The 15,506-nt window shown below is 45.9% G+C and overlaps 1 protein-coding gene across 1 annotated transcript in view; it reads left to right on the top strand.

Moving 5' to 3' along the window:
• Positions 1-15,506, top strand: part of PPFIA4 (PPFI scaffold protein A4) — a 1,997,086-nt gene that overhangs the window by 1,212,945 nt on the left and 768,635 nt on the right. The window contains exon 24 of the mRNA XM_078644121.1: positions 11,707-11,800. Within this exon, the coding sequence (XP_078500247.1) occupies positions 11,707-11,800 (94 nt within the window). The remainder of the gene's footprint in view (positions 1-11,706; positions 11,801-15,506) is intronic.

The following is a 15,506-nucleotide window of genomic DNA, read 5'->3' on the forward strand; positions in this document are numbered from 1 at the left end:
TCTTGAATACTAACAGAATACTAAGCACATACTTATTTGTAATCGCATAGTCTTCATTTACAATGCAGAACATTTAGTGAATACAAACAAGTTGAATACTACTGGACTTTATCCAGACTACTATTAACATTCTATTCAAGCTGCATGCTGAATGGTAGATTAATGGTGCCTTATTTATTATACTATTTTGATGCCTTATTTATTATACTAGACTCTTTACAGAGCTGTGGACAACCGTCCTGTGCTTCATACTGCAAGCGCCCTCAGCGGAGCCTTCTCCCTGCCTCCTCTCCCCCATCTGTCTTCCGTCAACTTCTCTACTACTCACTCTCTACTACTCTACTCTCTACTCATTCTCTACTACTCACTCTCTACTACTCTCGACTCTCTACTACTCACTCTCTACTACTCACTCTCTACATTACTACTCACTCTACTCACTCTTTACTACTCGCTCTCTACTACTCTACTACTCTCTACTGCTCACTCTTCTACTCTCTCTAGTACTCTCTACTTCTCACTCTACTACTCTCTGTTACTCATTCTCTGCTACTCTCTACTACTCTCTACTACCTCTACTCACTCTCTACTCACTCTCTACTCACTCTCTACTCACTCTACTAACCCTCTACTACTCTTTACTTCTCTCTACTACTCACTCTCTATTACTCACTCTCTACTACTCTACTACTCTCTACTCTCTATGCATTTATATATGTATGTGTATGTATATACATACATATATAAACATATATATAATCTGCATATCTATATAAATACAAATATAAATGCATGCATACATATATGCATACATATGCATGTTATGCACATGAACGTTTGAAAGACACTAATAAAAGCAAAGCTAAAAAGCCACCTAATTACAAACAGAATTGCTTTAACTTAAATGAGGGCGAGACATATTGCATTTTCAATGCTTGTTTACACAGCATCTAATACGGACAGGCACATGTTTTCAAGGAATCCTATTTTGTTGGTAACGGAGTACAAGATCAGGTGATTGAACAAGGATCACACAATACTGATAAGTGGAAAGACCGACCACGCTATAAATAACACTGAGGTTTCCAGATTCAATGTAGGACAATGTATTCTTGGGGTAAGATATAGATCTCCTTGCTCAAATGGGTGTAATTTAATATGGTACACAGTCAAAATATCGAGTTGTAAATATCGACCTACACAAATATCGAGTCAGAAATATCGAGGGTAAAGAATATCGATGTCAAGAATATCGTTGGACAGAATATCGACACTAATGTAAGTAATATCGATTTTATTAATATCGATGTAAGTAATATCGAAGTTAGTAATATCGATATCAAATATACCGATGTTAGTAATTTCGATGTCACTAATATCGATATTTGTACTATTGTTATGTATTTTAGTATGTATTTAATATGTTTGTTAAGTATTTTGTTTTAAGTTATATGTGAACTATATTTATATATTTATAATGTTATTTTTAAGTCAATTGTATGTTTTAGTACTGGAGCGGGTTGTGGGTCTATAGGGGAATAGGGTGGGAAGTAATTTAATAATTTTAAATTAATTATTAATTTTTGGGAAATATAAATTAATTTTAATAAATTTTTGTGTTTAAGTTCTGTAGCGGGTAGTGGGTTTATATGGGAAATGGGTGGGAAGTATTTTAATTGTAATTAATTAATGAATTATTTTTATTTATTGTTATTGATAATTTATGTATTTTTAATTAATTGTTAATTGACAATTAATAATTTTAATTGTTAATTAATTGTTTAATTGGTAATTAATATTTGTAAATAATTTATTTAATTAGTAATTAATGTTTGTAATTGGTAGTTAATGTTTGTAATTGGTGATTAATGTATTTAATTTGTAATTAATTTTTGTAATTGGTAATTAATTAATTTAATTGGTAATTAAAAATATTTTATTGGGAATTCATTGTAAATAATTGGTAAATAATGTGTTATAAAAAGTCTTTTTTGGTATACAAATAATTTTATTGTTTAATGTGTTTTAATTGGTAATCAATTATTAATAATAAGTTTTTTTCCCAGTATTATATTGCTTAATATTTATTATTTTGTAACTATTATTTATTAATTGATATTTATTGTTAATGTATTGTTAATTATTTATTCAAATCTATTTTTTATATATTAATGCGTATTTTTAAATGATGTTTAGTTATTTAAAAAATAAAATATTAATAATTTTAAACATAAAAATTATTTCGAAGTATGGTATATTTAATTTTTATGGTATCAAATTCTTTAGTTACTGTTGTAGTCTCTGGAGTGGGAATACTAATTTTTACCCCTACGCTATCCAACGCTTTCCCTACTGTTGCACTCTCTGGAGTTAGAATAGTAATTTTTACACCTACGCTATCCAACGCCTTCCCTACTGTTGCACTCTCTGGAGTGGGAATAGTAATTTTTACCCCTACGCTATCCAACGCTTTCCCTACTGTTGCACTCTTTGGAGTTGGAATAGTAGTTTGTACCCCTAAGCTATCCAACGCCTTCCCTACTGTTGCACTCTTTGTAGTGGGAATAGTACTTTTTACCCCTACGCTATCCAGCGCTTTCCCTACTGTTTGACTCTCTGGAGTTGGAATAGTAATATTTACCCTTACGCTATCCAGCGCTTTCCCTACTGTTTGACTCTCTGGAGTTGGAATAGTAATTTTTATCCTTACGCTATCCAGCGCTTTCCCTACTGGTAAACTCTCTGGAGTGGGAATAGTAATTTTTACCCCTACGCTATCCAAATTCTTTCCCTACTGTTGCACTCTCTGGAGTTGGAATAGTAATTTGTACCCTTACGCTATCCAACGCTTTCCCTACTGTTGCACTCTCTGGAGTTGGAATAGTACTTTTTACCCCTACGCTATCCAGCGCTTTCCCTACTGTTTGACTCTCTGGAGTTGGAATAGTAATATTTACCCTTACGCTATCCAGCGCTTTCCCTACTGTTTGACTCTCTGGAGTTGGAATAGTAATTTTTACCCTTACGCTATCCAACGCTTTCCCTACTGTTGCACTCTCTGGAGTTGGAATAGTACTTTTTACCCTTACGCTATCCAACGCTTTCCCTACTGGTACACTCTCTGGAGTGGGAATAGTAATTTTTACCCCTACGCTATCCAAATTCTTTCCCTACTGTTGCACTCTCTGGAGTTGGAATAGTAATTTGTACCCCTAAGCTATCCAAGGCTTTCGATACTGTTGCACACTCTGGAGTGGGAATAGTAATTTTTACCCGCCCGCTATCCAACGCTTTCCCTACTGTTTCACTCTCTGGAGTTGGAATAGTAATTCTTACCCCTACGCTATCCAACGCTTTCCCTACAGTTGCACTCTCTGGAGTTGGAATAGTAATTTTTACCCCAACGCTATCCAGCGCTTTCCCTACTGTTTCACTATCTGGAGTTGGAATAGTATTTTTTAACCCTACGCTATCTAGCGCTTTCCCTACTGTTGCACTCACTGGAGTTGGAATAGTAATTTTTACCTCTACGCTATCCAGCGCTTTCTCTACTGTTTCACTCTCTGGAGTTGGAATAGTAATTTTTACCCCTATGCTATCCAATGTTTTCTTTACTGTTTCACTCTCTGGAGTGGTAATAGTAATTTGTATCTCTATGCTATACAATGTTTTCCCTAATTTTGCATTTTCTGGACTGGGAATAGTAATTTTACGTTTTACGCTATCCAATGTTTTTAATACTGTAGTTTTTTTTAACTTTAAATAGTAGTTTTATTTATTAATATGTTTTGTATTATTTTAGATAATGTAGTATTTAATTAATTTTGAATATTTTGAAGGTATATTACATTTTTTTACTTTATTAAATAATTATATACTTTTTATTTATGTTATTATTTTATGTGTGTAGATGTATTTGTAATTTATAGTATTTATAAATAATTTATAAGTAATTAAAATAATTATTAAGTTATTATTAAGTAAGTATATATATTATATATTTTATGTATATGTTTAATGTTTTATTATTATATATTTATCATTTATTAATTTTAAACATTATTAAATATTTTAAACTATGTTATTTATTTGTATTATTTACTTTATTTTACACTTTATTTTTAACTGCAAAAAAACGATATTTTTAACTACGATATTTTTAACATTGATATTTTAGTTTCGATATTTTTGTACTTACCTTGTTGTAGATAGGATGTCGATATACTTACCTTCGATATTCCAGCGTCGATGTTTCTGTAGGTCGATATTTTTAGAGTCGATATTCTGTCAGTGATTCATTTAATATATGTCCCTGGTCTTTGTTGCTTGATTTCTCACACAAGTGTCACTCATATTTTTTTTAAATTTGTATTTTATTTTATTTAATGCGATTTTATATAGCGTGAACTTTACACGAAGGTGTCAGAGCGCTTTACATAAGAACCAGTTGCAAAACTTAAGGATTTAAGATTATATGCGTTACACAAAAGAAACAAACAGAAAAAATTTCAAATGTACAAGATGTAAAGTCACACAAGGAAGAGATACAAACAGAAAGAAAAATTGCTATTCCTTGAAAGGTCACTCATAATTAGACCAAAATTATGAGAATGTCACACATAGCAGTCTGAAACCTGCAGCTATGTTAGTGGCAGCGCGCTGTGCCCCCACTGCTCTCGCAGGCTTGCAGTTGATTTAATTAAGGCTGCTCGCAAGGACCGTGACTCACACTGACACAATGTATCACTTGAATCCCGGCATGTGTGCTTGAGGCGGGGCTTGGGGGCGGCACGGTGATGTCACATCCTGCTTCCACGTAGCCGGTCCCGGAAGTTTGTAGCTGAAACTGCCAGCCGCCTAGTGTTTGCGCGGCGCTCCGCAAATTTTCAAATATGGCGCTTGCAAGGTCGCTCTGCCTGTAGCAACGTGTGAGACGCCATGCGCTGAAAAGCTGCGTTATCACAAGGGAGCGTCCGGCCGCCGTCTGCGGGAGACGCACGCAGGGGCTTCACCGGTCAACGGCTGCCGCATGACAGGGGCGCGGGGGCCTTTGAACACAGGGCGTAGCGCAGGTAGTGAGGTCTGGACGCCCCCGAGGCTGAGTTGCTGGAGTCCCGGGCTCGTCGCAAAATGGCGTAGGGGGACGAGACGGGAGCCCGACGGACCGCTGCAGACGCTGGCAGGGATCGCGGGAGGACTTCCCCCGCACCGGAGTGGCTCCTTGACCCGGCGGAGACATGGACATGCAAGCCTGCATTGCTGCCTCAACACCCCCGCTTTCACTGCAGAGCGCTTCATGCAATGCAGCCGCCACACTCGACTCTGACACCCACCAGCTAGATGGCTTCCAATACTGCCGGTAGTACAAGCAAATGTCCTACTTGCCCTCAGCCTGTGCTTCTTGCAGGGTTCTTTTACTTTTCGTCTACCTGCCCATATGCACTTTTCATCATTGTTTCAATTTTTTCTTTTTAAAACACTTCTCTCTTTATTGAGTCTCCCTCGTGTGCTTCTCTTGCTCCCCTCCTACATGCACTGTTTGTCTCCCAAATCCATTGCTCTCTCTGTCGGCTCCACATTGCTGTCTTTCGCCTGTTTGATCTTCCCCTCCTGTGCCCCCCATATGTTGTTTTCACCCCACATTGCTTACGGTCAATCCACTTTAAAATCCCACTCTGTTGCTTCTGCTCCTTGACTCTGTGTTGCTTCTGCCACTTCTCCAGGTGTTGCTAGTAACCCCAATTTTGATCCTCTGCATCCGCTTTAAAAAAAATAGAGGGTTCTCATGCATTTTTTTCTTTTTAATTATCGATTCAACTTGAATTGGTAACTAAAAAGAACAAGCATTTGCAATGCAATAGGTCTCACGTTTACGCAAGTTTAAACTGTTGGCATTGTAAATGATAATGCCTTTTATTTATGTTTTAAAAACAAAAACAAAAATAAAAGGCATTGTTATTTGTAATGTGAATAGCTCAAAATTGCATAAATGCGAGACCTATTGCATTGCAAATGCTTTTTTGTTATCTTTCTCGGTTGACTTCATGAACAGGAATCCCCAGCTACAGACAGTGACCTTTTCCCCATTGTATACCATTTTGTACTGTAAGATGCAACTCAAGTTGCAAGCTCAACTGGTTAATGGATAGATGCATGGATGAATGAGTCACTTGTGAAAGTTCGGCTCATTTAGGGTTCAGGCGAAAGAATGGATGAGTAAAAGTGTAAATGGATGAGTGGATCAATGTATCGAAGGGTGAGTGAAGGGACGGGTGGCTGAAGGAAATGGTGGATTGATGGATGAGTGAAAGGGGAGATGGATGGATGAGTGAAAAGGTACATGGATGATGGATGGATGTGAGTGAAAAGGTGGATGGATAGATGCATGGATGAATGTGTGAAAGAATGGAGGTAAGGATGGATGAGTAAAGGAAAAATGGATGGATGAGTAAAAGGATGGATGGATAGATGAGAGGAAGGGTGGATGGATGAGGAAAGAGTAAATGGAAGGACTGAGTGAATGGATGGGCTAAATTACAGGGTGGATGGATGTATGCATGGATACGTGAAAGGAAGGGTAGATGGCTGGCTGTATCAAATGGTAGACACTTGAAGAGTGAGAGGCTGAATGGATGCATAATTGAGTGAAAGGATGGGTGGATGAGTGAATGAAAGGATGAGTGAAAGGGTATATGGATAGATGAGAGGATAGATGGGTAAAAGGGTGGATGGATGAGTGAAAGGATGGATCGCTGAGTGAAAGGGTGGATCAGTCAATGAATGAGTGAAAGGGAGGATGGATGGAGTAAACGGATGAATAGATGAGAAAAGGATGGAAGAATGAATGAAAGGATCGATGGAAGAAAGTGGGGATGGACAAGTGAAATGATAGATGACTTAGTGAAAGGATGGATATGTTTTGTGGATAGGTTTGAAGATGGATGAATAGGTTTGCATGTAGACGGGTATATGGATGGACGGACGGAATGGTGAAGGACTGAATATTGGATGGAAGACAGAATGTAAGGTGAAATGATTATCAGCAAGTGGATGGAAGAATGAATAGATGAATGAATAGAGGACTGAATAGATGAATGGATAGATGCTTGGATAGATGCTTGGATGCAAGAGAAAAGCAAGCCTTTCTGGGATGGTCCCGATCTCTTATGACACCAAGCTTCAGTTGCTTGGTGTCATAAGAGTTTTGGTTCAAAGTGGGGGGTATTTTAATTTTCTGGCTACTCCCTTGCCTATATTCTGTGTAATTCCACTTTCTAACCAATTCCACTTTCTAACCTATTATCCGCTATCTCCACTCATCAAAGCCGATCTCTACCATGCACATTGTTGTCCACATCAGGCATCTTCTCTATCCTGCACATGTGCTTGCCACCCTATTTATCTACTCTTTACACCTGTGGTACTCATAGTACGGCCCGTGGGCCACCAGCGGCCCGGCAGGCCTTCATTGACAGCCCGAGGACCTTGCCTTGCAGTTTACACGGCCGGCAGTAAATACAGAAGATGACTGCAGGAGCATACATAGTGAATACGTATTAAACCGGTATTCACTACGTAAGCTCCTGCGGCCATCTTCTGTGTTTACAAACGGCCTCTGTGACCTCAGGGCACCTTCGGAAAGCTTACCAAAAGGCGCATTAAGCCGACCCCCCGCTGCCTGACCCCCCTTGCTGCCTGACTCCCCCGCTGCCTGACTCCCCCACTGCCTGACTCCCCCCGCTGCCTGGACACCCCCCCTGCCTGACACCCCCCCTGCCTGACGCCCCCCCTGCCTGACGCCCCCCCTGCCTGACGCGGACCCCCCCTACCTGACACGGACCCCCCCTACCTGACACGGACCCCCCCTGCCTGTCGCAGACCCCCCCTGCCTGACGCGGACCCCCCCTCCTGATGCGGACCCCCGCCCTGCCTGACGCAAACCCCCCCTGCCTGACGCTGGCAGGGGGGGTTCGTGCGGGCAGGGAGGTGTGGGCAGGGGTGAACCCCCCCTGTCTGCGCGAACCCCCCCATCCGCGCGAACTCCCCCATCCGCGCGAACTCCCCCCCGTCCGCGCGAACTCCCCCCGTCCGCGCGAACTCCCCCCCCCCGTCCGCGCGAACTCCCCCCCCCGTCCGCGTGAACTCCCCCCCCCGCGCGAACTCCCCCCCCCCCCGTCCGCGCGAACTCCCCGCCCGTCCGCGCGAACTCCCCGCCCGTCCGCGCGAACTCCCCGCCCGTCCGCGCGAACTCCCCGCCCGTCCGCGCGAACTCCCCCCGTCTGCGCGAACTCCCCCCCCCCGTCTGCGCGAACTCCCCCCCGTCCGCGCGAACTCCCCCCCGTCCGTGCGAACTCCCCCCGTCCGCGCGAACCCCCCCGTCCGCGCAAACCCCCCCGTCCGCGCAAACCCCCCCGTCCGCGCAAACCCCCCCCGTCCGCGCAAACCCCCCCCGTCCGCGCAAACCCCCCCGTCCGCGCAAACCCCCCCCGTCCGCGCGAACCCCCCCCCGTCCGCGCGAACCCCCCCGTCCGCGTGAACCCCCCCGTCCGCGTGAACCCCCCCGTCCGCGTGAACCCCCCCGTCCGCGTGAACCCCCCCCGTCCGCGTGAACCCCCCCCGTCCGCGCGAACCCCCGCTGTCCGCGCGAACCCCCGCTGTCCGCGCGAACCCCCGCTGTCCGCGCGAACCCCCGCTGTCCGCGCGAACCCCCGCTGTCCGCGCGAACCCCCGCTGTCCGCGCGAACCCCCCCTGTCCGCGCGAACCCCCCCTGTCCGCGCGAACCCCCCCTGTCCGCGCGAACCCCCCCTGTCCGCGCGAACCCCCCCTGTCCGCGCGAACCCCCCCTGTCCGCGCGAACCCCCCCTGTCCGCGCGAACCCCCCCTGTTCGCGCGAACCCCCCCTGTTCGCGCGAACCCCCCCTGTCCGCGCGAACCCCCCCTGTCCGCGCGAACCCCCCTGTCCGCGCGAACCCCCCTGTCCGCGCGAACCCCCCTGTCCGCGCGAACCCCCCTGTCCGCGCGAACCCCCCTGTCCGCGCGAACCCCCCCCCGTCCGCGCGAACCCCCCCCCGTCCGCGCGAACCCCCCCCCGTCCGCGCGAACCCCCCCGTCCGCGCGAACCCCCCCCCGTCCGCGCGAACCCCCCCCTGTCCGCGCGAACCCCCCCCCTGTCCGCGCGACCCCCCCCTGTCCGCGCGACCCCCCCCCCCTGTCCGCGCGACCCCCCCCCCTGTCCACGCGACCCCCCCCCCTGTCCGCGCGACCCCCCCCCCCCTGTCCGCGCGAACCCCCCCCCTGTCCGCGCGAACCCCCCCCTGTCCGCGCGAACCCCCCCCTGTCCGCGCGAACCCCCCCTGTCCGCGCGAACCCCCCCCTGTCCGCGCGAACCCCCCCCTGTCCGCGCGAACCCCCCCCTGTCCGAACCCCACGCGAACCCCCCTGTCCGTGCGAACCCCCCCATCCGTGCGATCCCCCCCTGTCCGCCCGAACCCCCCCCTCTGTCGGCGCGAACCCACCCCTCTGTCGGCGCGAACCCCCCCCTCTGTCGGCGCGAACCCCCCTGTCCGCACGAACCCCCTCCTGTCCGCGTGAAACCCCCCCCTGTCCGCGTGAAACCCCCCCTGTCCGCGCAAACCCCCCCCTGTCCGCGCGAACCCCCCCCCCTGTCCGCGCGAACCCCCCCCTGTCCGCGCGAACCCCCCCCCCCTGTCCGCGCGAACCCCCCCCCCTGTCCGCGCGAACCCCCCCCCCTGTCCGCGCGAACCCCCCCCCCCTGTCCGCGCGAACCCCCCCCCTGTCCGCGCGAACCCCCCCTGTCCGCGCGAACCCCCCCTGTCCGTGCGAACCCCCCCCTGTCCGTGCGAACCCCCCCCTGTCCGTGCGAACCCCCCCTCTGTCCGCGCGAACCCCCCTCTGTCCGCGCGAACCCCCCCCTGTCCGCACGAAACCCCCCCCCCTGTCCGCACGAACCCCCCCCCTGTCCGCACGAACCCCCCCCCCCTGTCCGCACGAACCCCCCCTCCCTGTCCGCGCGAACCCCCCTCCCTGTCCGCGCGAACCCCCCTCCCTGTCCGCGCGAACCCCCCTCCCTGTCCGCACCCCACGCGAACCCCCCACGCGAACCCCCCCACACAATCATTGCCGTTAGTATTCAGTTAGTATTCAGATAGTGCTCACAAAAAATACCACTAGTCTTCAAACGGTGGTCACAATCAATGAGACTAGCCTTCATTTTGCTCTTGAAATAGCACAAGAGCTGCAAATAAACCCTAACAGAATACTACTAAGCTTCAAATACTATTCTTTTAGAACACTACTAGTCTTCTTTTAGCAATCAATTGAAGTGTTCATTATGTATTTGAAGGGTAGTTGAGTAGAACTAGTATTCCCTCATTTGCATATATCGGCTCGTGGGCATACTACTTAGTCTTCATGCTTACTAAATGAATACTATATTTTAATAGCTAATGAATAGTAAATGAATACCGCTGTAACCACTGGAATCACACTAAAGGAAGATCTTCCATTTTGGTGAGGGTGCCTAGTGGGCGTAGCAATTCTGCGCAGACGTGGTCACATTCCTGGACCTTTAACAATGCACTCATAGAAACTGATAAATCCCTTGCAGCGTTAGAGAGTTGCAGTGCCTTGTTTGAAACCTTTGTTTCGCTTAATGCTTTCCTGATTATTGGACTCGTGCTATTAGTCCTTTTCAATGACACGAGGAACAATAAGGCCTATCAGAACTGTGTCTGAACGTTTAAAAGATTCCTAAGGTGCATGCAGCTTTGTCTCTTCTCCGTATTGCCTTTATGTAGAACCACATTCAAATGTGAACAAACATCACTGATTACTCCACCTATTACCTGCGATTGTGCTTGTAACCCAGAAATGCCCTCAAAGCCACCTTTAAAGCTCTGAATGTGCTAATGTGGAAGTTTCAGTATAATGGTATAATTGTGTGTTTGCAAATGCGTTTTGTGCACGTGCACTTTGCTAACCCTGATTCTGAGAATTAGCATTGTCAATTTACATGTGAAAAGACTATATTTTCTGTACTTCAGATATTTAACGTTTACAATTTAGTTTGCTAATCAGACGATTATTTTCTGACGTAACAGATACTTTTAAAAAACAGTTAGTCTCTAACAGTCTCAACACTGTTGCAAGTTTTAAGCAAAATGTCTTCACTCACTTAGAGAGATGTGTTTCGTTTTCACCATGCACACAAACGTTAAGACCCCCTTCTTGTATGATATGGTTTAAAAAATTGGAGGAGCACATACGTCTGTCATAATCCAAAATGCACTACAGGCTCTAACCCTACGGATAGGATTTACAGAGGAAAGCAGTTCAAAGTTGCAGGGATAAAACATCAATAGGATATAAGCCATCTGCCAATAAAAGGCACAGCACAGGTCGAAACACAGCTGTAACTGCCTTATTTTGAGACGCAAAGAGACTACGGAGTATTGTTGTATATTTGCCTTAGAATGTTTTTATCAAGAAAATACTTGGTACAGAAGATATGAATATGAAAAAGGTAAATTTTCTTCTTGCAGCCTTTGGCTTTTTACCTGAAGTGCAGACATGATCCCGAGCATTTGCGTGCCAAAAGTGTGTTTGCTTTGCTGCATACCTCTTATTTATTAAAAGTGTTTTGCTATCTTTCCAATTTTCATTAACTGTATCTAACTCTTTTGCAGCCTTTATCACGGACGCAGAATTGACCATTCATGAAACCGTAGGTCTTGGGAAACTGGGCACTCAGGCAGAGAAGGACCGACGGCTAAAAAAAAAGTGAGTAAATCTGATATTCAATTAAAATATATATTTTCGAATGTTCTACTTAGAGACATACTATGGTTCCTCCGTTGAGACTAGAGACCAGAATATTGCGGTGGTGTTGAAACACAGAGTTTTCGGGTTGATCTTCATTTTGTTGCTATCTCGTTAAAGATTTTTTTTACTACAAAAAAGACTATTTTGAATCAAAACACTAGACCATGAACAGCTCAAGGGTATCAATGACCTAGCGGGCTATAGCTGTGTTTTGTTATCATTCCCTCATGTTATGCCATATTTGGTATACATACCTATTTAGATTAGCGGTGCACACTGGTAGTTTATCTTTTTGTACATGCATGCATTTTCTTAGCTGGCTATATCAAGATTAACATTTCTTTAATATCCACAATGTTGAATGAAAAAAGAATGTTACTTAAGCAATGACAATAAATAGTGTGCTTTTTCTAGATGAACAATAGGCAAACGTTCGCTGAACAACATCATATACAATGGTGAAAAGACTCGATCCAAACGTGAGGTCTACTAGGTTTTTGGCATTCTCTTTATAAACTTGGAAATGCCACAGTACTCTTGACCTACCAGCTGCAGATAGGCAAATGGTCGTTGTTGGAACCAGCACTGTCTGGTTGGCGGAAGGGATGCCACAGCCAAACAGAAAGCCCAGCTCCCGTCAAGGGCAGGTGATCACATACACTATTCACCTCATTCTCACCCTTGGGTAGCTTGGCACTGATCAGTCAGGCATCCTTCAGAAGCAATGTGTAAAGCAAAAGCACAGCAAGCGCACAAAGTAAATATTCTATATAACACAAAAGAGAACCATCACACTTGACGTTGAGAAATGTCGTTTATACACACAGATTAATACAACATGAATATCATGGAATCCGGGGCATAAAACACTCTTTGCAATATTACTAGCAGAACTAGGCCCAATTCTTGTTGATCAGATCATATGATAATATGCACACATGGGAAAAGTCCTATTCTAATCCTCACACAGCATCCTTATGCAGTGCGAACGTTGTCAGCACTGCATAATCACAAACGTAATAATGCAATTTCACCCAGCTATAGGGTGCTCCCTGGGCTACAACAATATCAGTAATTTGTATATGCAAAGAATTATAATACTTTTAGCAGCACCGCAGGACGAGGCAACACGTGTAAACCCACTGTTGAGAGGTAAAGTGCTTTTGACACGAGAACAACATGTAAACCAACACTGGTGACCAGTGTCATGAAGCACAGGCGGCTCCCAGACTCTCACTGCCATGTATTCACACTCACTTTGCATTGCTACACAAGGTGACAGGTACTGGCCTGACCCGATGCCCTAATGCAGTGCCACTGATACCAAACAAGTGAATAGGTAGCACTCTGCTCACCCCATGGCTCCAAGTCTTCCCCCACCCTCCAATTCACCCCCACTGTCCCAAACACTCCAGATGGAAGTTCACCAGCCGCTCTCTTCGTACACAAGGCCAATCATTGCAGAAGTCACACCTCGTCTTGGTCCCCGGATGGCAGGTGGGGATAGATAGTAGGCATAAACAAGAGTTAGACATTAACAAAGTGAGTCTTGGTGCCACTCAATAAGTTAACCAACAAGTTGTGAAGCAGAAACCGGCCAAGAGCAACAATTTTTTACAAACAGGGGTCCACCATGGTCTTCTGGCACCAGCCCAGTTCTGAGAAGTGTCTTGACCTGCTCCTGAGCCTTCTCGGAAGCATCCCTCTGGCCTAGTCAATTCCTCTCACTCCTACCTGGTGCCACAAAGTCTTCGGAAGGGCCATTTGGGGAGAGGGCAGTTGGTCCACCATGATGGGGCCAGTAAGGGAACAAGCAGTGAATGGGGACACAGGGGGGCATCTTGGCTTGAGGAGGCACCCATCTGGTACTCATTGATCCTTGTTGTGACCTGGCAATCGGGGCACAGGGTCTGGTGCACGAAGAGATAATTCACATTAGCCACATTAGGTAACAGGAAGTAGAGTTGCAATTCCACATCTCACTAGAAATGAGGCACTGTGTCCGGCACACCTTGATGTCGGTTACACCAGACAATTCTGATTACACACACAGGCGCAAGTTCAGTAATGCCTCACGAGGTAGAAGGAGACTCTGCAATGGCTGCGTCCCCTACCTCCGAAGGGATGCAACCTGTGAATCGGACACCGCACCCGATGCGCATGCAGTCAGGATGAGGCATGAGAGAAATGTGGCACAGTCAATGAACTGGGCCACTTTGGATCCCGCAACCGGTTAATGCACTCACCACCAACATGACAACATGACGCTTATGCGTGCTGAAGTTCCTGCAGTACAGGAACACTTCACCCTTGATGCGGGCAACTTCTTGAGCTCCATACTAGGAAATCTGGTCTCCAGGCATGATTCTATAGTTTCAAGCTCACAATGCGATGTTCAGCTTCCAACAGGCGATTTGGCCACTTAGAGGGCAATACTCTTCGGATGTCACCATTAGATGGTGTGGGCCCCTCGTAGGAGAACTTTGATATCCCTGAGGCCCCCAAAGAACAGGAGACCAGTCAACCGGTCCTTGGGAGCCCACTTCAGGATACCACAGAAAAGCAGATCATCGGCCCAGGTCAGCGACTATTCAGGAAGGCACGCGGTCCTTTCCATTGGGAGTTATCGTCCATGTGCACAAAAGAGTACTTTCACAGTGTGCACCATGCAGATCAGGTTGCTCCGGTCCTGCACCCCCACAAACGGATCTCTCCTCTTGGTGGGGTGGCACTGGGCAATTATACCCCAGTGGGCCTTTGAAGTTAGGGGAAGGTCCAAATAGTATTCCTTTGAACCACAGATGTAATGTCCTGCAGTACAGTGGAAAAGGGCACAAAGCCTTAGGGCTCCACATGAGAACCAGAAAAAGGTGAGAGGAAAAAGCTAAAGGTTTAGGGAAATGCTACCTGACAAGCATCAGGTCCAACAGACATGGACTTCTAATGAATCATTCTAATAGTAAGGTGTTTTATACATACACATATGTTTTGTTATGCCTTAGAGAGTAGCTGCTCATAAACACTAAGTCTACCTTCTGAAGAAGAGTACTACAGGTACTCAAAATGCATGGGAGATGTACACATATTTGTGGGCAGCACAATGGCATGAGACATAAAATAATGGACGTGATTTAATATTCACATGGACATTACACATGCATTTAGAAATATTTGTAACTAAACAGTGGTTGATTAATTTTGTCAGAAATGCACCAGCATGGCGATTTGGATAAACGTCTCTGTACTTAAATAATAGTATGTACTTTCAGTCTGCACTATATAACACTACAAACCTTCTTCCTTGGTGCACCTTTCTAGCAATCAGAGACTGCCATTCACATTCTTAGCTGGATAAGCTAAATCACGTTGAAGTAGAAGACTTGGTATTTCACTTTATACATCATTTAGTGCCCACAGACAGTCCTCTAGATCCTGTTCTATTATTAGGTCCAACGTTAGGGCACACGGCCAAACGATTTTTGTCAAAATCTGAGGGCAAAGTTGCAGAACCCAATATGTTTGTAGTAGCTGTATCCTATTTACAGAACACAATGTAGCTGATTCAAGTTGTATGCGAGCATCACATGTTTTACTCCAGATTTCAGAAGGTACGTGTGCACTTTAGGAGTGTGTTTGTGACTGCATTGCTGATACTTGTGACATG

Source organism: Lissotriton helveticus, chromosome 5_1, assembly GCF_964261635.1.
Source record: "Lissotriton helveticus chromosome 5_1, aLisHel1.1, whole genome shotgun sequence".
NCBI classification, from domain to species: domain Eukaryota; kingdom Metazoa; phylum Chordata; class Amphibia; order Caudata; family Salamandridae; genus Lissotriton; species Lissotriton helveticus.